Source organism: Medicago sativa, chromosome 4, assembly GCF_051527215.1.
Source record: "Medicago sativa cultivar Bolivia chromosome 4, Bolivia_mono, whole genome shotgun sequence".
Classification (NCBI taxonomy): Eukaryota; Viridiplantae; Streptophyta; class Magnoliopsida; order Fabales; family Fabaceae; genus Medicago; species Medicago sativa.
Window position 1 is genome coordinate 84,569,607 of NC_140752.1, and position 22,466 is coordinate 84,592,072.

Sequence of the window (22,466 nt, forward strand, 5' to 3'; positions counted from 1 at the left end):
AGGGATAGTTTGTCCGGTAGACACGTGTCCGGGATTCCGATCTGAGAAATTCCAGTTTTTGCTTCCTTCTAACTCTGTGAGGGCCATATTCAACGGTGGGATCGACCAAACATGTTTCGGTTCCAATGTTAGACTCGTTTCAGTCACCGGGGAGTTGTCCTTCCTAGTTGACTAGTCTTCTGAAGGGATAGTTTGTCCGGTAGACACGTGTCCGGGATTCCGATCTGAGAAATTCCAGTTTCTGCTTCCTTCTAACTCTGTGAGGGTCACATCCAACGATGGGATCGACCAAACATGCTTCGGTTCCAATGTTAGACTCGTTTCAGTCACCGGGGAGTTGTCCATACTAGTTGACTAGGCTTCTGAAGGGATAGTTTGTCCGGTAGACACGTGTCCGGGAATCCGATCTGAGAAATTCCAGTTTCTGCTTCCTTCTAACTCCGTGAGGGTCACATCCAACGGTGGGATCGATTGAACATGCTTCGGTTCCAATGTTAGGCACGTTTCAGTCACCGGGGAGCCGTCCTTCCTAGTTTACTAGGCTTAATAAGGGATAGTCTGTTCGGTAGACACGTGTCCGGGAATCCGATCTGAGAAATTCCAGTTTCTGCTTCCTTCTAACTCCGTGAGGGTCACATTCAACGGTGGGATCGACTAAACATGCTTCGGTTCCAATGTTAGGCACGTTTCAGTCACCGGGGAGTCGTCCTTCCTAGTTGACTAGGCTTCTAAAGGGATAGTTTGTTCGGTAGACACGTGTCCGGGAATCCGATCTGAGAAATTCCAGTTTCTGCTTCCTTCTAACTCCGTGAGGGTCACATTCAACGGTGGGATCGGTTAAACATGCTTCGGTTCCAATGTTAGGCACGTTTCGGTCACCGGGGAGCCGTCCTTTCTTGTTGACTTGGCTTCTGAAGGGATAGTTTGTCCGGTAGACACGTGTCTGGGAATCCGATCTGAGAAATTCCAGTTTCTGCTTCCTTCTAACTCCGTGAGGGTCACATCCAACGGTGGGATCGATTAAACATGTTTCAGTTCCAATGTTGGGCACGTTTCAGTCACCGGGGAGCCGTCCTTCCTAGTTGACTAGGCTTAAGAAGGGATACTTTGTTCGGTAGACACGTGTCCGGGAATCTGATCTGAGAAATTCTAGTTTCTGCTTCCTTCTAACTCCGTGAGGTTCACATTGAATGGTGGGATCGACTAAACATGCTTCAGTTTCAATGTTAGGCACGTTTCTGTCACCGGGGAGTTGTCCTTCCCAGTTGACTAGGCTTCTAAAGGGATTGTTTGTTCGGTAGACACGTGTCCGGGAATCCGATCTGAGAAATTCCAGATTCTGCTTCTTTCTAACTCCGTGAGGGTCACATTCAACGGTGGGATCGACTAAACATGCTTCGGTTCCAATGTTAGGCACGTTTCAGTCACCGGGGAGCCGTCCTTCCTAGTTGACTAGGCTTCTGAATGGATAGTTTGTCCGGTAGACACGTGTCCGGGAATCCGACCTGAGAAATTCCAGTTTCTGCTTCCTTCTAACTCCGTGAGGGTCACATACAACGGTGGGATCGATTAAACATGCTTCGGTTCCAATGTTAGGCACGTTTCAGTCACCGGGGAGCCGTCCTTCCTAGTTGACTAGGCTTCTGAATGGATAGTTTGTCCGGTAGACACGTGTCCGGGAATCCGACCTGAGAAATTCCAGTTTCTGCTTCCTTCTAACTCCGTGAGGGTCACATACAACGGTGGGATCGATTAAACATGCTTCGGTTCCAATGTTAGGCACGTTTCAGTCACCGGGGAGCTGTCCTTCCTAGTTGACTAGGCTTAAGAAGGGATAGTTTGTTCGGTAGACACGTGTCCGGGAATCCGATCTGAGAAATTCCAGTTTGTGCTTCCTTCTAACTCCGTGAGGGTCACATTCAACGGTGGGATCGACTAAACATGCTTCGGTTTCAATGTTAGGCACGTTTCAGTCACCAGGGAGTCGTCATTCCTAGTTGACTAGGCTTCTGAAGGGATAGTTTGTTCGGTAGACACGTGTCCGAGAATCCAATCTGAGAAATTTCAGTTTCTGCTTCCTTCTAACTCCGTGAGGGTCACATCCAACGGTGGGATCGACTAAACATGCTTCGGTTCCATAGTTAGACATGTTTCAGTCACTGGGGAGGTGTCCTTCCTAGTTGATAAATATTCAGAATTTTGTTTTTAGTCCCTACAAAATAAAATCACACTTTTTAGTCCGTGTGATATTTTTCTTAAGCATTTTAGGGAACAAAAATGTTGATGAAATTTTTTTGGAGTGATTAAAAATGCTGATGGAAAAATTTTATAGGGACTAAAAATGTTGATGAAAAAATTTATAAAGACTAAAAAGTGTGATTTTATTTTGTATAGTCTAAAAACAAAATTCTGAATATTTATAGGGACCATTTACTTAATTAACCCTAAATTAAATCATTGATTTTTTCTCTCAATTCAAAACTGTTAGTAGTATGTAAATAATATGAAAATCTATGAACGCACAATTGGAAGCGTAGTGCAGTTGGTTGGGTTTATGTGGTAAAATGTGTCATAAGTCGCCTGTTCGAGACCTGCGTGCTCGTGTTTTAATTTTTTTTTATGTTTTTTTTAACTCATCTTCTTCGCCCGTTCACTCTGAAACGGGTTTTTTGACCCGCAAATTGACCCGAGCGGATATCCGTTGGTTCACAATGAAATTCAACGATTTTTAAGCAGTTTTGATCGGAATTGAATGGCACGAAGAAAACACAAGCTTATTTTTCAAATCCATAAGCTAATCGCAGATTTTATTTTTTTTAGGGTTCTATAAAAAAACGAATTTTTATTTTTTATCAAATTGATAACTTTTCACAGTAACATCGAAATTCATCAAGTCGAGTTTTTTGTTCGTGAAGAATCATTTATTCGGTGGCGGTGGTGGTGCTGCAGAAGAATAAGTCAAAACAAAAACCCACCCTTAACAGACTCGCCAGGTTTCTTCTTCTGCCAACCTAACGAAATGGTAACTTCCCATTCCATAATTTCCCTCTTTTTTATTCAATCTTTTCATCAATCAAACACATAACACACCCAATTGAACTCAGCGATTCTGTTTCGTTGTTGAGTATTGCTTTGATGATTATCAGAGAATGAAACCACTGGTTGTAATGGGGAAGAAACTTAGAGAGAGAAACAGAAGAGAAGATAATGAATTAACAGAGGGGAGAGAAAATCATGTTCAGAGAGTGTATGATGTGTTTTGATTGAATGTGGAGAGGTACATGTGCTCCCTTGCTGAGGTGGAGTAGATCCAATCCAATGTTATAATCCTAAGGTTAAAAAAAAGCATCTTTTGCTCCCTCACTAGATGAGGGACCTATTGGCTCCCTCATATTAGACCTCGCCGTTATTTTAATTAAACAATCACATTTCTAATATCTATACTTTTACATAAAAATACTAAATTTTTGTGTAATATTTTTTCTTTTAATTTTACCCTTGTTTATTGATTTTTTGCATTTTATCCTTCCTTACCGATCAAACAATTTATTTTTAAATAATCAAATACAACAGACATATAACTAACTAGTACCAATACAACATCCACAAGACAAGATTTATTAATTCAATTCATTTAAAATTGGGTTAAATATGTTTTTAGTCCCTATAAAATTACAACCTTTTAAGTTTAGTCCCTACAAAATTTTTATTCACTTTTAGTCCCTATTTACATTTTATAGATACTATTTAGGAGGACTAAAGGTGTCCATTTTTTGTAAAAAGTTTTCAAAAATTCTTACAAACTACAATATTTTTTTTTTTTGACAAATACAATATTTAGGAGGACTAAAATTACCATTAAAATTTTATAGGAACCAAACTTAAAAACTTGTGACTTTGTAGGGACTAAAAACATATTTAATCCTTTAAAATTTTGTTAATTCAACTACATAATCATTAATTAATCATCTACTCAATTGAATTAATCCTAGTTTTACATTTGATTAATAAGATATCGTGGCGTGGGTGTATGAAAAAGTTAGAGTAGATCAAACATGTTTTTATTACTATATATGAACTCTGAAACTGCCCAATCTTTGTCTCTCTCCAAAAAGTGAACCACAAGGTTGAGCTGTGAAGTTCAAAGAGACATGTTGTGTTGCAGTTTATCAATTTTGTCAAAACAAAAAATTGCAGTTTATGATCCAATAATAAATTATTATTATCGTGTCAGCAATGACATAATCTTTGTACGTACGTATTCTAAGAATAATTGAAAATGAAGAAGATTCTTTATTCTCCATATACCATTGCTTGCTTCACTACTTCTGACATATATTGGAAGTAAGAAGATGAATTCTGTTGACGACGACGACGTTGTTCTGGAACTGGAACAAGGTCTTCTTCAGGTTCTCTTCTTCCTGGTTCACACTTTTCTTTTTCCCATAAATAGATAAAACATCTTTGCTTCGCTTAATATTTTCATCTCCTTGTGTTGGAATCCGTTTCATGAGAGTATGCTCTCACCTCACCACGTGTTAGTTAGTTATTGATATACTTATAACATAACGGCCTTCTAAGTACAATCTGCCTATCAACTGTTTTCACTTTCAAGGCCGTTATGTTATAATCAATTCTAGAGTCGAAATAAATTTTAATTGAGAACCTCCAAACACACCAAAATCAATTTTAAGTCTCCAGAATCACTTTTGGCTCTACCAAAAGTGAATCCAAACATGCCCTTTTCATCAACATGTTTTTACTTTTAGCCCTTGATATACTTTGTGGTTTTCTCATATTTGTTTTATTTACTGTCATTAGAACTGAAATGCTATTTTTTATCAATATTAAAGTAAAGGAAAGAAAAAGTGAAATGCTTTTGAATGTTATTGTCTTTATTATCTGAATCCTTAAAAAGGGATTTGGATTCTCTGTTGCAGCAATTCTAGGCTCTAACTGTCCGTTAGATGAAGAGGATTCTTATTTTTAGTTGTATTCTATATCCGATTTGGTGAAGTTAAAATACGAGTCAGTCAGTCTTCATCAAACGCCCTAGATCCATTGACGGTAGCGATCCTTAAAAATGTGGTATTCTGCTTTGTGATATGGTTATTTACTTATTTCGTTTAATTCTGAAGGATGAAGTGAGCAAACAGTACACAGGAGATGGCTCAGTTGACTTTAGATGGAGGCCTGCTATTAAGCACAATACTGGCAATTGGAGAGCTTGTCCATTTATTCTAGGTTTGATTTTTTACATCGGCATCATGTTTTAGATCATCCATTTTTGTTAATATAACATTTATGTTTGTAAATTACAGGCAACGAGTGTTGTGAACGTCTGGCTTTCTTTGGCATTGCAACAAACCTTGTTACCTATCTCACCACCAAACTACATGAAGGAAACGCTTCTGCTGCGAGAAATATCAGCATCTGGCAAGGAACTTGTTACCTTACACCTCTCATTGGAGCTGTTCTGGCAGATGGTTACTGGGGGCGATACTGGACAATTGCCGTTTTTGCTGTGATTTATTTCGTTGTAATACACATATTTGTTCTCTTTCTTAATAACTTTTCCACAACAGTATAATTGTCTTAACATGTTTATTATGTGATACTTATATGATTGTTTCTTGCAGGGGATGTGTATCTTGACTCTTTCTGCATCTGTTCCATCACTGAAGCCAGATGAATGTTTGGGTTCGGTATGTCCTCCGGTTAGTCCTATGCAATATTATCCGTTCTACTTTGGTCTCTATGTAATTGCATTAGGAACTGGTGGTGTGAAAGCATGTGTGCTATCTTTTGGGGCAGATCAGTTTGATGATACTGATTCCAAAGAAAGGGCTAAGAAGGCTTCCTTTTTCAACTGGTATTACTTTTCTATCGACGTAGGTGCCATTGTATCATGCAGCTTCATTGTGTGGGTTCAAGATAATGCAGGATGGGGTCTTGGATTTGGCATTCCTGCTTTATTTATGGGGTTATCTGTTGGATGTTTCTTTTTAGGCACCTCTCTCTACAGGTTTCAGAAACCAAGGGGTAGCCCTATTACAAGAATGTGCCAGGTTGTGTTAGCATCTGTACGGAAGCATAATCTGGTTGTGCCTGAGGATAGTAGTCTCCTGTATGAGATGCCTGACAAGAAATCCAGAGTTGAAAGAAGTTACAAACTGATGCATCAAGATGATCTCAGGTGATGTTTTTACTTTAAGTTTTTTTCCCTCCTAGTGTTATTGGCTTTTTGTTCAAAATAGCAAATGAGCATCTTGTTGATGTGCAATTTGTCTGATGCCAAATGTGGAGTTGGTTGTTTATTATGAATTTATGATAAAATGTAAGATATGAGCCTTGCTCCAATGCCATATGAGTTGTTTGGGTCTAATTTGAGACCTACGAATTAGCCAGACTTTTAGTTTGTCATTCTGTGCATACCAGCATAGGGCTAAGAGGATAGGATAAACGATAATATCCGAGTAGTATCCTTCCATTATTGTTTCTCCCTTTCTCTACTGGAAGAATATCGTCGTGATTGACAGTTTTGTAGGGTAGTTTGCATGTCAACATTTTCCTTGTAGACAGTCTTTATTGCATGGTAAATTGTATGCTAAAATTTGAAATTTTTACATTTTTATTTATTTTGTTCCCTACTAATAATATACTGTTTATAACGATGAGAGTACTTCCCCTGGTTGAGAATGCTTTCAACTGGAACAGGGTTTTTTTTTTTTTTTTTTTTGACTTTCTAAAACTCCTTTTTTTTTTTTTCCGGTGTTTTTAAATGAAGGTATTTTGATAGAGCAGCTGTAGTTTCTGATTTTGAGAAAAAAAGTGGGGACTATTCTAATCCATGGAGGCTTTGCACTGTAACACAGGTGGAGGAATTGAAAATCTTTATTCGCATGTTTCCAATTTGGGCTACTGGCATCGTTTATTCTGCTGTCTATGCCCAGATGTCAACATTGTTTGTGGAGCAAGGAACTATGATGGACACGAACATCAGTTCCTTCAAATTATCCCCAGCTTCCCTCTCAACCTTTGATGTGGTAAGTGTTATTTTGTGGGTCCCCGTCTACGACCGGATACTTGTTCCTATTGCAAGGAAATTTACAGGCAAGAGAAGGGGCTTATCCATATATCGAAGAATAGGAATTGGTCATTTTATTTCTGGAATGTGCATGTTAGCAGCTGCTGTTGTGGAAATTAAGCGTCTGCAGCTTGCAAGTGAGCTTGACTTTGTTGATAAGCTTGTTGCTGTACCCCTTAGTGTATTATGGCAAATCCCTCAGTATTTCTTATTAGGAGCAGCAGAAGTATTCACATTCATTGGGCAGCTTGAGTTCTTCTACGAGGAATCACCAGATACTATGCGAACTTTATGTACCGCACTACCGCTCCTTAGTTTTTCATTGGGGAATTACTTGAGCTCTCTCATTATTACTATAGTAACTTACTTCACTACACAAGGGGGAAGGCTTGGATGGATTCCAGATAATTTGAATAAGGGACATCTTGATTATTATTTTCTGCTTTTATCTGGACTAAGCTTATTAAATATGTTGGTGTTCATAATTTCTGCCAAAATGTACAAGCAGAAGAAGGTTTCTTAAGATTTTTGAAGCATTTATTGCTCTTAGGAATGGAAACATGTTCTCATATTTCCTTTTTTCGTTGTGGATATTTCTTTGTATGTCAAATACATATGCTAATTAGGAATGGAATTTGGGAAGGTGGATAGTATAGGTTTTTGGAGAGACCGAGTTTTGGAATGGAATTTTCCAAGTTACTATGTTGTACATAACTATAATAGAATTTCAGCTGAACCACTGGCATTGAAAAGCAGATTCGTTCAAATAAAATCAGCTTATAAGCCCATTCAAAGGAACGATGATCAGGAAAACAGAAGTTATTCAACAACTTATGGTTAAATTTAGCTCCTAAAACACTCAATGCTTTTGGTTGGAAAGTAATCATTGAGAAGAGAAGTCTTTGCTCAAGATGATCTACTCATGTGTGTTTTGTAAGAGCGGTGCCGAACTCACATATAATTTATTTTTTACTTGTATAGTGTCTATGCATTTGCATTTGTGGGTGTAAACATGATTACACCACCAAATGGCAGAACTCATTTCTGGTCTAATTAGGATTTGTAGAAATAAATGTATATCAGGAAATCTGTAAAATCATGTGGGTCTGCATTATATAGTCCATATGAATGCATAGAAATTAAATTTGTTCCCATTCCATACAACTGAATTCAGTTGAATTTGTAGAAATGATCAATGTCAGAAGTTGGTTGTGGCTCTATTGAGACTGAAAATATGTTCAATATATTATGTGGGCAGAATATACAGTTATATATAGGCAGGAGCCTCCTAGTTAATCCCTAATCAATAGGGAAGATTAATCAATAGGGAAGATTAATCAATACAATAAATAAGGAAGATAAAACTAAACAGTCACACCTATTCAATATCTCAACACTCCCCCTCAAGGTGGTGCATACACATCATATGCATCCATCTTGTCACATATGTAAGTTATCCGAGGACCTCGTAGCGATTTAGTAAAGATATCAGCGAGTTGATCCTTGGAATTGACAAAGGAGGTTCTGATGATTCCGGTGATAATCTTCTCTCTAAGAAAGTGACAGTCAACTTCAATATGCTTTGTCCTCTCGTGAAAAACTGGGTTGGACGAGAGGTGCAACGCTGATTGGTTATCACACACAAGTTTCATTGGACCAATCTCACAAAAATGAAGTTCCTGAAGTAAATGCTTCAACCATAAAAGTTCACATGTGGCATGAGCCATGGCTCGATACTCAGCCTCTGTACTTGATCGAGCAACAACGTTTTGCTTTTTGCTCTTCCATGAAATTAAATTTCCACCAAAGAAAACACAATAACCAGACGTAGACCGTCTATCACTTGCATCTCCTGCCCAATCAGCATCTGAATATCCAATGATATCGGTGTTGCCTCTATCAGTAAAGACAAGCCCCTTACCAGGTGATCCTTTAACATACTTAAGAATTCGAATAACTGCATTCCAATGGTTGTCACAAGGAGAGTTGAGGAACTGACTTACTACACTAACTGGAAAAGATATGTCGGGCCGAGTCATGGTGAGATAATTTAACTTTCCGACAAGTCTTCGGTATTTGCCTGGATCAGTATAGGGCTCCCCCTGATTAGGAAGAAGCTTCACATTAGGATCCATAGGAGTCTCAACTGGTTTGCAGTCCGAAAGACCTGTCTCCTCCAAAATATCAAGAGCATACTTCCTTTGAGAGATAGCAATACCTGACTTTGATTGTGCTACCTCAATACCAAGAAAATAACGAAGAGGACCCAAGTCCTTAGTCTGGAAGTTTTGAAATAAGTGTTGTTTTAATGCTTTGATACCCTCATTATCATCACCTGTAATCACAATGTCATCAACATAAACCACTAGGTAGATATATTTATTCGATGAGGAACATTTCGTAAAAACAGAGTGATCAGCCTCACAACGGATCATCCAAAACTGTTGAAGGACTTTACTAAATCTTCCAAACCATGCCCGAGGAGATTGTTTTAAGCCATACAAAGACTTACGTAATTTGCATACCAGATCACACTCCCCCTGAGCAACAAACCCAGGAGGTTGCTCCATGTAAATCTCTTCCTCCAAGTCACCATGCAAGAATGCATTCTTGATATCCAACTGAAAAAGAGACCAACGTTTCATTGCAGCCATGGCCAAAAAGAGTCGAACAGATGCCATTTTTGCAACTGGAGAAAAAGTATCACTATAATCTTGACCATGGACTTGAGTATATCTCTTCGCCACTAGGCGGGCTTTCAACCGATCTACCTGTCCATCAGGGCCAACCTTAACATTAAATATCCACCTGCAACCAACAATAGATTTCCCAAAAGGAAGTGGAACAAGCTCCCAAGTGTGATTAGATTCTAAAGCTGACATTTCATCAAGTATGGCTTGCCTCCACCCTGGATGGGACAATGCTTCCTGAATTGTCTTAGGAATAGAAACAGACGAAAGTGCAGAAACAAAAGCACAATAGGTGGGAGATAAACGATGGTAAGACAAAAAATTATATATAGGATACGGGTTACGGGTTGAACGATTACCTTTGCGGATGGCAATGGGCAAATCAGGAGATGCAGGTGGATCCGGAGCAGGGGTGGAGACACTTGGAGCAGGAACTGAAGCATGTGGTCCAAACCTTCTCTCATAAGTGATGCCATACCGATTTAAAGGTGGTGGAGAATCAATTGACGAGGTCGTATCTGGTACGACTGGTGGGACAGAAGATATATGAGTGGACTCAACATAATCAAAATAGGGAATAGGCAAAACCTGATCCAACTCAACCGAAGGAGCATTTGAATTGGCAAAGTATGGTATATCCTCAAAGAATGTAACATCTGCAGATGTGTAGAAGCGGTGTGTAGAAGGAGAGTAACATCGATAACCTTTTTGGACACGAGAGTAACCAAGGAAGACGCATTTGATAGCACGAGGAGACATTTTATCACGACCTGGAGATAAATCGTGAACAAAACAATTCGCATCCTGCGCAGCGATAATGCAAAAGAATATTTCTCTGATATCACAACAGAAAAATTGAATGGTAAGAACTACTTGAACTGGTATTCTTCAGTGGAGATATGGTTTTTGGGCCAACGTCTTTCCGATCATCTTACTAAAAAGGTGTCAGATATTGATGCCAAGTTGAAAGATGAATGGGAAGCGGCTGATTATCAACTTGTATCTGTGTTGTGGAATTCTATTGAGCCTAAGCTGATGGCACATTTTCGTCCATATAGGACATGTTATGAGGTTTGGCATAAGGCTAAAAATCTTTATGCTAATGATATTCAGAGATTGTATGAATCTGTCCGCAACTTGGCTACCCTTCAGATGACTGACCATGATTTATCAGAATATTTGGCTAGAGCTCAGTCTACTATTGATGGCCTCAAACTTATGCTGGTTGGTGATGATCTTGAGAAGGTATTAGAGAAGCTTGACAATATGTTCATGGTGTTTATCCTTTACAGTCTACCTAAAGAGTATGCTGCTGTTAGAGATCAGGCTTTGACAAATACCTCCATTCCAACAGTCGAAGAGCTTATTGATCGTCTCACCCGAGTTTCTTTACCAGGTGATGATACACAGACAAACCCCGAGTCCTCTGCTCTTATTTCTAATTCTAGTGATGGTAGTAGCGGAGGTCGTGGACGTGGCAATGGTCGAGGACGTGGCAATAGTCGAGGACGTGGTAGAGGGGGTAGAGGTAACTCCCGTTGTACTTACTGTAAGAGAGATGGGCACACCCAGGATCAGTGCTACAATTTACATGGTTTTCCAAGCAAAACTGCCAACGTTGCTCAAACCTCTACAGACTCTGAGTCAAAGGCTGGATCTGAAACTACCTTGTCTGCCAATGAGTATAAGGAGTATTTGCAGCTAAAGGCATCACAACATGCAACTTCCTCAGCTACTGTTGCTCTGATACCATATTGAGACTGAAAATATGTTCAATATATTATGTGGGCAGAATATACAGTTATATATAGGCAGGAGCCTCCTAGTTAATCCCTAATCAATAGGGAAGATTAATCAATAGGGAAGATTAATCAATACAATAAATAAGGAAGATAAAACTAAACAGTCACACCTATTCAATATCTCAACAGGCTCAAAGCAAGAGTTGTAGATTCAATTATCTCTTTCCATGAGTGGTGATAATATCATGTTTTATGCATGTCATTTTATTTTAATTCTTCAATAAAATATTGATGTTTTTGGTAAGAGTACCGTATAGGAAATATATTTGTTAAACCGAGAAAAAGTATATGCTGCTGGGAAGAAATAAACTAGAGGGTAATCACAACTCAGAAAGAAAAAAAACTTGGGAATCCTGTTATGTCAAATTCGAAAGTTTGAAAGGAATACAGTTAATTATGTATACTTGAGTGAATATGTCCTAAATAATTACAGAGAAATAAAATATGAAATAAAAAGCATACACAAATCAAACCATAAGCTTATATACATTTTATAGGAATCTGTAATTACTATGATAAATGTAATAATAAACATTTGTATTTATTGATTCCAATCCATACAATATAGCAAGTTGTGACTGACTCATTGTCTACAGGTGAAAAGTTATTTTTGAACATGTGTTTCCCCCAGTTTTTGGTCTCAACTGTCGTGCTTTTACCACAGGATATGCTTGATTGCTACAGCCGCGTTTATTGTGGAGTGTTAGCAACTATTGGACTAAGTCGTTCATTAAGGCCGTATAAGCAATATTCTCTTTTATGCTTTGGTATCCTCAGTATACAGTTGTAATCAAGTTTTTGTATATTGTGGCAATTGACAGGTTCATATATTATTGATTCTTCTAATTTTAGGCCATAAAATGTGAAGTGAAAAAACACTCTCAACTTCTTTTCAAACTCACAAAAGGAATATTTCAGAATGGTGGGTATTAACTTTTTACCTACCATTCTTTGTAGGCATTATGATTATAAAAATAGAATGCAGATGAGTGGCTCTCAAGAGACATAAAAATTGGCCCCATCAATTTGAGACAGTAGAGACTAACAATGGAACATTTAGATCAACCTACCAGATTACTTCTGGAAGATGGTCTTCTACAGGTTCCTACTTAACCTATCATCTCTACATCATAATGGCATGCAACTTATTATAGTCTTCACACAAGTAGTAGCTAACTTGTAGTATTATCGTTATGCTGTTATTTATTTTTATTTTTTGCAGTCTGAAGACAGTGTTCACACAGGAGATGGATCGGTGAACATAAAGGGAGAGCTTTCTGTCAAAAGGGAAACTGGGACATGGAAATCATGCCCCTTTATTCTAGGTGATTATATGTTCCATCATCTGTTTGTTGTTCTAACAAACAATATTTTTCTTGTGTTTGACGCGTCACATATCTATTATAATACAGGTACTTTCTTTTGTGAACGTTTGGCGTACTATGGGATTGCTACAAATCTTGTCACTTATCTCACCACGAAAATACATGAAGGAACTGTTTCTGCCGCAAAAAATGTCACCACTTTTCAAGGAACTTGCTATCTTACACCTCTCATTGGATCCTTCTTTGCTGATGCTTACTTGGGAAGATACTGGACAATTGCAGTGTTCTACGGAATCTATCTCATTGTAAAATTTAAAATTATGATTTATGAGTTTCTCATCATGAAGTTACCATGAATCTGATAGTATCCATAATGGTACTTTTAATTTTCACAGGGTATCTGCATATTGATTCTTTCATCAACCATTTCTGCATTGAAGCCAATGGAATGGGTGTGTTCTGTCTGTCCATCAGCAACTTTAGCTCAAAGTGCCGTGTTCTTCCTTGGACTATTTTTAATTGCAGTAGGGACTGGTGGAATAAAGCCATGTATTTGGCCCTTTGGGGCAGATCAGTTTGATGATACAGATAATAAGGAAAGAGAAAGTAAAGGATCATTTTTTAATTGGAATTATTTCACTAGTAACATTGGTGCACTTTTATCAGTCACAATATTGGTATGGACTGAAGAAAATGTTGGGTGGGGCATTGGATATGGAATTTGTGCATTGTTTATTGGTATTGCAATCATAATTTTCTTTCTAGGTTCACCAATCTATAGAGTTCAAAGGCCAGGTGGAAGTCCTCTTACAAGAATTTTCCAGGTGATTTCTGCTGCTTTATTCAAGTGGAAATTGGAGGTTTCCCAAGAGAGTTGTCTCCTCTTTGAAAAAGCAATTAGGAATTCCTCCATTGAAGGAAGTTCTAGACTAGAGCATAGTGATGATTTGAGGTTATCTCATAGCTTCAAACATCTTTCATATCCAATTAGTATTGTTTGCTTAATATGTATTGTATCCCAAAATATTTGGAGATTTTTGTCATTGAATATGTAAGTCACTATCCCTATAGTATCTGAATGTGTATTTTGTTAGTCAGTTTGGTCCTGGTATATCTGTTTCTTTCGTTGGTCAGGTTGGTCTTTGGAAGTGTCTTTTGCTAGTCAGTTTGATCCATGAAATTACTAACAGCATACACACCTGGGAATGTTTTTGTAATTTCGATGCACTCAGGGGCTATAGTGACGCTGCCTCACACATTTAGGGACTAAAACAACTTATTACTCTACTTTGTGCAGGTTCCTTGATAAAGCAGCAGTGATATCAGATGCAGAAAAAGAGAGTACCGAAGCGACTAGTCCATGGAGGCTTTGTACAGTTTCACAGGTTGAAGAGTTAAAGATTTTGATCCGCATTTTTCCAATCTGGGCATCAGGAATAATCTTTTGTGCCGTTTATGCACAAATGTCATCACTATTTGTTGAACAAGGAAAAATGATGGACACAACTATTTCTTATTTGAAAATTCCTGCAGCGTCTCTTTCAACATTTAACATCATAGCTGTCATTATTTGGGTTCCAATTTATGATAAAGGGATTGTTCCAATTGCAAGGAAATTCACTAACAAGGTAAGAGGCTTTTCAGAATTGCAAAGGATGGGAATTGGCCTTTTTCTCTCCATTATTTGCATGTCAGCTGCTGCAGTAGTAGAAACCAAGAGGTTGCAAACAGCGAAAGAATTTGGTTTGGTCGACGAAAATGTCCCTGTACCACTTAGTATATTATGGCAGATACCTCAATATTTCTTGCTTGGTGCTGCTGAGGTATTCACTTTTGTTGGACAGCATGAGTTTTTCTATGAGCAATCGCCGGATGGCATGCGCAGTTTCTGCAGTGCATTGGCACTTTTAACAAATTCTTTAGGGAATTATTTAAGCTCTTTGATTGTCACTATTGTTGACTATGTTACAACAAAAGATGGAAATTCTGGATGGATAAGAGATAATCTGAATGAGGGTCATCTTGATTACTTTTTTTGGCTTCTAGCTGGACTTAGTTTTGTTAATATGTTGGTATACATTGTTTATGCTAGACAGTACAAACAAAAGAAGGCATGTCACATCACATGAGTCTTCTTCCTTAAGCGCAGTGTTTGTAACTTTGAAGTAGAATTCTTATAGGCATTATTTTTCCCTCAAGTGTAGAGTTCCTAATGTATCATACAAAATTAATACGTTAATAGAAATGAAAACTTTCTTAAGGCTATAACCAAATGGAGATTGCAGTGAACATTTCTTCCTGTACCATTTATCTTTAGTGTATTGACTTTTAAGTATGTAAATAGACTTCAGTGAAGCTATAAAGTTATATGTTCCTTTTTTTGGTATCGGTACATAACATTTGATAGGTTTCATTTTTATTCGTATTGGACGATATCTTCTTGTAAGTTTATTTCTAGTTTTTTATTGGTATTGGACGATAGTTTCTGATAGCCTTATTTCCCAATTTCAAAGTGAGTCTCCAAGCCGATCGGAACATATCTTTTCATAGTTAGCGACTGGAAGATAACTTCTTAAAGATATATGTGTAGAGGCATTTTCGATATTTTGGAGGGTCTATGAGCAATGTAAGGGCCTAAACAGCAAATTCAAAACAAAAAACTAAGACAAACCCAATCCACTTCCACTTTTTGAGGTGAGGCCCATCATTCACTAAAGACAAAATCAAACACATTTTCATTTCAACAATTAAGCAAAACCCTAGAACCTTTGTCAACAATAATGTAAAACCCTAATTCAACAAATCCATCACCTTTACCATTGTTGCATTCTATTAGAAACAAATCGGAGTCCCAACTGAACTCAACTAACTCGCCGGGAATCGCAGCCGGAGTTTCTCGTCAGCCACCAGAACAGAGTAAATGGTGTAGTTGGTATGTTGTTGTATACTGTTTGTGTTCATCCTAAAATCCTAGTTTATTCAAACACCCCTTTTCATCCCATTACTGTTGTTATTCAAATTGATTCTATAGAAACTTCATAAAAATTGTATTTTTATTTTTGGGTATTAGAAAAATCAATATCAATGGCTGTTCCAAGTTCTGTTTTGAAGGTAGAGGAAATTCAAGGTAGAGGAAGAGGAATTGTTGCATCTCAACCTCTCAAAGCTGGTCAAATCATCCTCACAGATTCACCAATCCTCCTTTACCCTACCACCCCTTTTTCTCATCACTCTTCTTTATTTTGTGATCATTGCTTCAAATCTTTACATTCATCTTTTGTTTCATGTTCTTCTTGCAACCGATATCGATTTTGCAATTCAACTTGTCTCTCAAAATCACTCAACTCATCACATTCCACATGGGTTTGTCAAGCATTATCTCAGCTCCAAAGCAATCCTCTTTTGCTTCAACAACCCCTCGAAAGACAACTTCAAGCACGTTTTCTCATTGCTGCTTACAATCTTGCTATTACCGCCCCCTCAATTTTTCAAGTTTTGTTATCTCTACAAGGCTCTCCTGATAATGATGAAGCAGCAAACTTCCTACACCACATTATTGCATCCCTTTTTTCGCACCCTCATAATGAATTGTTTTCGTTACAACTTACTTCTTCGCTGCTTGCTAAAGATAAGCTTAATGCTTTTGGATTAATGCATCCTTTCTCTGAAACTGATGAAAATAGGTCTGTTAGAGCTTATGGCATTTACCCTTATGCTTCGTTTTTCAACCATGATTGTCTTCCTAATGCGTGTAGATTTGATTATGTTGATGTTAATCCACCTTATGATGTCGCGGCCGGTCTTAGTAATACTGATTTTGTTATTAGGATGATTCATGATGTTCCACAAGGTAGGGAGATTTGTTTGAGTTATTTTCCTGTTAATGAAAACTATTCTAGTAGGCAGAAGAGATTGTTGGAAGACTATGGTTTTGCGTGTAATTGTGATCGATGTAATGTTGAATCGAATTGGTCTGATAATGAGAGTGTTGAAGGAAATGTGGAGGAGAATGAAGAAGAGGATATGGCTATGGATGATGAGGAGGAGGAGGAGGAGGAGGAGCAATGTGAAAATATGGAACCATCAGAAACTGACAATAACGATTTCCCACATGCTTATTTCTTTTTGAAATACATGTGTGATAGAACAAATTGCTGGGGAACTTTAGCTCCTTTACCGCCACAAGGTGATACATTATCTAATGTCATGGAATGTAATGTCTGTGGGAAATTGAAGAGAGACGATGACGACTTGAATGTTGATGATAAAGGGCAAAGTGGAGAAGTTCACATGGAGGACTGAGCAGTTAGGATGCAACTTCTGTGAGTCTTTCTGCATTCCTCTAGATGTTTTAGATTAAATTTTATTTTTTAACTCATTAATTCTCATTGCATCATCTTTTGCCACTCCTATAGCTCTGCATTGGCCTGCCGACATAAATGTTTGGGTTATTATTGTGATCATATGCATACACATGTATATAATTTCATAATTCAGCGAGTTATTGTTGCTAGCGCCTCTGTTTGAATATTTGGAATCATTTCCCTATGTCATAGGTAAAGCACACGTATAACAAACTATAATGTTATAGCTCCTCTCTTTATACTATAGTGAGTTCATTAATTTAGAGGATTTAAATCCTAAATTTTGTGAAAACGTTTCTATCTTCATTTCTTAAAAAAAAATTTAATTTTACTTGCTAACAAAGAGATACTTGACTTTTGAAGTGAACAGCAATTGGTGTGCATCTTTTGGAAACAATGAAAATGCCAAAAGCATTGTTTTCATTATCTCCAAAAATACATAACCCCTAATTAGCATTTCACTTTCTCTCCACCACAATGGTTCATTTCTAGAGTCCTCCATCTTATTAGCTAGTTAAAATGAACACATATTTTAGAACATGAAAACAGAAAATGTTTCACAAAGTAAACGGGACCTACACTTTTGGCAGTATGTTTACAAGTGAATAATTGGTAGGTTTTTTTAGCAGTTGAAGAAAACATATGGAACTATTTCAGTTGTAGAACTTGTTTTAGGAGATTGGAACATGTTCTTCTCTTAAAGTTTTGTCCGTGGACTTTTTGATGCACGATTTTGTTTTTTGTATAAAATATATCTACTTTGGTTATTTAAGATAAGTTATTGGTTGCCAAAGAAGAAAGACCAACTAGTTTTCTGGTCTGATTTTGTTCCTATGTTACAATTCCTTCTTGTTTGACCTATATCTTTTAACGGTTTTAACAAAAATTGCTGTCAAACCGTTAGTCTTGGGTCTCTGATATGTTCAAGTCATGTCTTAAGGGAAAGATAATGCATGATGCTTAATTATTTAATAATCATAACAAGGGAAGAAATGAAGAGTAGGAAGGAAAGAATTGGAATACATGCCATGGCATGCCGAAAAAAGAAAAGAAAATGTAACCCTTGTGCTGAATAGTTTGCTCATTGAGTTTCAGTAATCAATTCAAATGCAAAGTTTTCATTTTTTTTTCCTCCTTTCATGACCCCCTTTCATAGCCTATGTTTGGTTCTATGTTTGGAGCAGCCAGCATTGATTCTCGAGGTGTAAATTTGATTTTGACATGTTTGGTTGCTCTTGAGTAGAATTGATTCTAACTTGAATGTAGAATTTATAGTTTTTGAGTCTAAACGTGATTTGTACACTAAAGTTCGTTATTGAACTCATTTTTATGTTAATGTATCCAAATATAAATCAATTTTACAATATCAATTTTTGTCATGTAGAACCAAACATGCACGTAATATTTAGAATTTCAAAATGTCTTGCCAAACTTTCAATTTCTTCTTTATTGTTACTGATGACCTCATACTCTTTGAATTTTATCAGTGTTCCATTACTTGTATGGCTCACCCTTTTCTCTAATTGGATTATGGGGTTATTTGCAGCATTGATGTATTGTACGCGTTGTTGCATGTAGATGGAGGGAATTCTTCAAGGATTTTCTGCATATTATACTAAATTCAATCAGAGACAAATGCTCAAAGCTCAGGAATCAAATGATACTTTTACTTATGTTGGTTGTTTAAGAGTTCAATGTTCTGTTTTATGCTCAAGTTTGTTGCTTTATTCCAAATTCTGCTGTAAAATTTTGCCGGTAAAATATTAGGATCTCCGTTTTGAAATATACTTTTGTTTGGATAATGACAATAGTCTCTTGCTTGAGAGTATTATTTTTTTCTTGTGATTTAAATAAATTAAGTTTATTTGTCAAAACATTGGCAAAATAATTTAATATAACTATATTAAGTCAACAAGGGTCGGTACCTTCTGTTTGCACCAACTGTAATTTGGGTGTGTTTTTACCGTCCTCATATTGGTAGCTTAAATTTCATCTTAAATTCTTGCAAAGGCTGATGTTTTTATCCTACCTTACATGTGGTGTGTCTCCTTTTTTCATAAAAAAAGGTACTATTTTAGTTTCAAAAAATAAAGCATGTAGGTAAAGTGAGATATTTTAATTTCAAGAAACAAAGGATGTCGATAAATGAGATATTTTAATTTCAAAAAATAAAGGATGTGAATAAATGGACACTTGCATGTCTTTGGTAAAGTTTAAAGAATATGTTCTTTTCCTTTAAAATTTTTATAATTGCTTATTTTTTTACATTCAAAAATTGCTTTCTTTAATTCTATAGTGTACAAATTAGGCAAATTTTGCACCATGAAATAAGTTTGTTTCCACCGCAATTTTACTATGTTGTTGGATCAGATGTAATATCATGTGATTTGTTGATTAAATGATAGAAAATAAATCCGTGCATGGTGCACGACTAAATTTATTTGTGCATATTAGACAAAACTTCTAATAAAATCAATATTGTTTAGACTTTGGAGACTTGAAAAATTGTGTACGATCGCTTGAAGCTTAATGAAGCTCAAAGGAAAAGTTTTATGGTTTCGTTTTGATAGAAAAAGTATGTGAAACCTTCTTTCCCCGTATGTTTTATGGTCTTCTACTATTTTCATAAGAACCTGGTGGGAAATCAACGTTTATCATTTCTGCAACAAGGACAATCTACCAACTCTTACCAACTTGCACTTAAATTCAAATTCCCCCAAATTCCCCATTTGATAGATGGCTTCCCCCAAATTCCCCATTTGATAGATGGCTTAATTGAATTCCCAAAGGAAAAAATCCATTTTGCATTAATACAAAGTAACTTACCAGATAAAAAATAGCAATTGCTTTAATGATACCAAATCTTTAAAATATTTAATTCTGGGATCATTGTATCTCTATGTCACACTATTCATATATTGACCCATAATTTCTATCATCATATTAGGTCAAAAACTTTGTGAAAGAAAATTAAATTGAGATGTACATGCATTCATTTAAAGGAGTTATTATTCTAAAAAGAAAAGGTTAAAAACAAAGATAAAATGTTGAGTACTTATTCATGAGGGTCTTAGCATGCTATTTACCTTTTTAGGTTATTTTTAAAGGTCTCTTTAGGGTTTGTAGTGTAGTGTGTCTTTTTTGGTGCATGATATCAATTAATGTTTTTTAATGAAAATGAGATATAAAAGAAATTATTCTTTTATGTTCTATTATTGCAAGCAGTTAAAATAATTTCCTGTGTTGTTAAAATTTGATTCCACGTTTTGAATTCAAGTAGCATAATCTCCCAACCCCATGATGCCTGCCTGCATTGAAGCATTAAATTTTTTCAACATCATAATTGTTTGCCTGTTTTATCTAAGTACTTGTAAAATTTTGCTGCGAATGTAAATAGAAATTTTGTTTTTGAAACTTATAAGAATTCAAATTTGCACTATATCATTTATGGAAAATGCTAGATATCAAGAATGAATTTTCTTGATGAATTCAAGAATGACATGGCAAAATAATCACCCTTAGATTTTAATCTTATTTATTAAAGTTTCATAAAAAATATATATATAACACCCACCACCCCATGATTTCCGGCCAGGCTGAGATTTTATTGGCTAACATTAATTTCGGGACAATTTCTTGATAAAATCTTTCTTGATAAATAGCATTGCTCATCATTTATTCTCTAGTCAACAAGTGTACATAGACGTTAAAGATGCACATTCTTCCAATAATATCTTTTTCATTAAAAAAATAATTATTTATGAAGTGATCGTTAAGTGGTAGAAGCCTTTTCATTAACAAAAAAATAATTGTTTATGAAGTGATAGCTTAGTGATAGAAGTTTGTTCTCGTAGTATCAGGGTATAAAGTTCAAATCTTCATATCCATCAGTGTTATTTTATTAATTAATAAAAGATTTCCATTCTCCATATTTTTTTTTTAAAATAACCGAGTTGACACAAATAGTTTTGACCTTTTGCTTGATGATGTTAACTATGATTTGTGTTAGAATCTAGATTTGCTTTGTTAGATTATAAGTGAATTGCATTTAAATCATTGATGATGTTGGTAATTTTATGTGACTTGCATGGGTGTCTCTCCCTTATTCTAATTATTTTTGTTCAAAAAATAATAATGATTCTTTTATACACTTAAACCTAAATACTTAAAAAAAAAAAAAACCAAGTTTCTTCCACTTGAATGAATACATATTGGTATCGTTTCACTTGAAAATAACCGATTTGAATATAACGAAAGTGTAAAGTAAGAAAATCGAAAATCATTATCTCCACAAACTCATAATTTATTATCTCCATAATTTGTTATTATCAATTATTGTTGATACGTAGTTTACCCTCAAAATTCATTTTAGAAGAGTTGGATCTCTATCTTATTATAACGAGAAACTATTCTCCGGGCTAGTAGGTGTTTATGATAAAAAATAGCTAAAAAATAATAATATTATGGTGAACAGAAAGACCGTTAAAATTCAATCAATTTTGACACAAATAACCATACAGATTTAGGCATAGGCTGGCATTAGATTGTGAGTGCAACAATCAATTTCCACACAAACTACAATGCCTGTTTGTGAGTAACAAAATTCCACACAAACAATTAAAACAATTCAAACCCCAAGGATCAAAAAGATGGTCCCTAAGACCAAAACCCATGATTTATTCCATCTTCTTCTTCTACTCATCTTTTGACATGGCATGGCCCCTCGTCAGCATGCCATCTTAGTGGGACCATTTTCTTGTATTACACACACCCACCAAGAAGATTTTTCCATGTGGTGGAAAATATATTAACTGATATGACCCCCACCAATGAGTGAGAAAATTTGCAACAAAAATAAACAACAAATATTCTATTCCATAAAAGATGACACATTTGTTCATCTTATGAGTACTAAAGAAATAATATAAATGTGATAAATGCAATAACAATTTTAATAAATTACTCCCTAAAAAAAATTATTAAGTATATGATTGGATTGATAGTTTGGCTACAATTTTAACTTTTAAGTATAACTTTTGCTAAAATTACGGCTCAAATCTAAATATGCATGTGTTAGTGTATTTATCGTTATCATAAACATAGAAGATATTAAATTGAGAGGAATTCATATAGTATAAATAATGTGACTTTGATTGCATACCATAGTAAAATAAAACAAAAAAGAAAAGCAAGGTCCC

General features: G+C 36.1%; 4 protein-coding genes across 5 annotated transcripts; all 4 read left to right on the forward strand.

Moving 5' to 3' along the window:
- The first annotated feature begins 4,099 nt into the window (after positions 1–4,099).
- Positions 4,100–11,823, forward strand: LOC146932958 (protein NRT1/ PTR FAMILY 8.3-like). The gene is made up of 6 exons (XM_085704685.1): positions 4,100–4,409; positions 5,139–5,244; positions 5,322–5,539; positions 5,640–6,196; positions 6,788–8,301; positions 11,709–11,823. Exons 1-5 carry the CDS (start codon positions 4,353–4,355, stop codon positions 7,608–7,610), a joined length of 1,761 nt encoding a protein of 586 aa, XP_085560811.1. The 5' UTR covers positions 4,100–4,352; the 3' UTR covers positions 7,611–8,301; positions 11,709–11,823.
- On the forward strand, positions 10,813–11,535 carry LOC146932959 (uncharacterized). The gene has a single exon (XM_085707795.1). The coding sequence runs from the start codon at positions 10,813–10,815 to the stop codon at positions 11,533–11,535; it is 723 nt and encodes a 240-aa protein (XP_085563921.1).
- Positions 11,792–15,177, forward strand: LOC146932960 (protein NRT1/ PTR FAMILY 8.3-like). Of its 2 annotated transcripts, XM_085704683.1 has the most exons (6): positions 12,280–12,400; positions 12,537–12,680; positions 12,802–12,904; positions 12,992–13,209; positions 13,300–13,955; positions 14,202–15,177. In XM_085704683.1, exons 2-6 carry the CDS (start codon positions 12,627–12,629, stop codon positions 15,031–15,033), a joined length of 1,863 nt encoding a protein of 620 aa, XP_085560809.1. In that variant the 5' UTR covers positions 12,280–12,400; positions 12,537–12,626; the 3' UTR covers positions 15,034–15,177. The 2 variants fall into 2 exon arrangements, with proteins under 2 accessions (XP_085560810.1, XP_085560809.1); XM_085704684.1 differs by having other exon boundaries at positions 11,792–12,680; positions 13,300–13,856.
- Positions 15,178–15,653: 476 nt separating this feature from the next.
- On the forward strand, positions 15,654–19,142 carry LOC146932961 (histone-lysine N-methyltransferase ASHR2-like). Its single transcript, XM_085704686.1, has 2 exons — positions 15,654–17,226; positions 18,815–19,142. Exon 1 carries the CDS (start codon positions 15,989–15,991, stop codon positions 17,204–17,206), a length of 1,218 nt encoding a protein of 405 aa, XP_085560812.1. The 5' UTR covers positions 15,654–15,988; the 3' UTR covers positions 17,207–17,226; positions 18,815–19,142.
- Positions 19,143–22,466: the final 3,324 nt, after the last annotated feature.

Coding starts and splice junctions, on each gene's coding strand:
- LOC146932958 (XM_085704685.1), top strand. CDS start 4,353: ATGAATTCTGTTGACGACGACGACGTTGTTCTGGAACTGGAACAAGGT. Junction 5,540..5,639: donor TTGCTGTGATTTATTTCGTT/GTAATACACATA, acceptor TGTTTCTTGCAG/GGGATGTGTATCTTGACTCT. Junction 6,197..6,787: donor ATGCATCAAGATGATCTCAG/GTGATGTTTTTA, acceptor TTTTAAATGAAG/GTATTTTGATAGAGCAGCTG.
- LOC146932959 (XM_085707795.1), top strand. CDS start 10,813: ATGGCACATTTTCGTCCATATAGGACATGTTATGAGGTTTGGCATAAG.
- LOC146932960 (XM_085704683.1), top strand. CDS start 12,627: ATGGAACATTTAGATCAACCTACCAGATTACTTCTGGAAGATGGTCTT. Junction 12,905..12,991: donor ATCATGCCCCTTTATTCTAG/GTGATTATATGT, acceptor ATTATAATACAG/GTACTTTCTTTTGTGAACGT. Junction 13,956..14,201: donor AGATTTTTGTCATTGAATAT/GTAAGTCACTAT, acceptor TACTTTGTGCAG/GTTCCTTGATAAAGCAGCAG.
- LOC146932961 (XM_085704686.1), top strand. CDS start 15,989: ATGGCTGTTCCAAGTTCTGTTTTGAAGGTAGAGGAAATTCAAGGTAGA.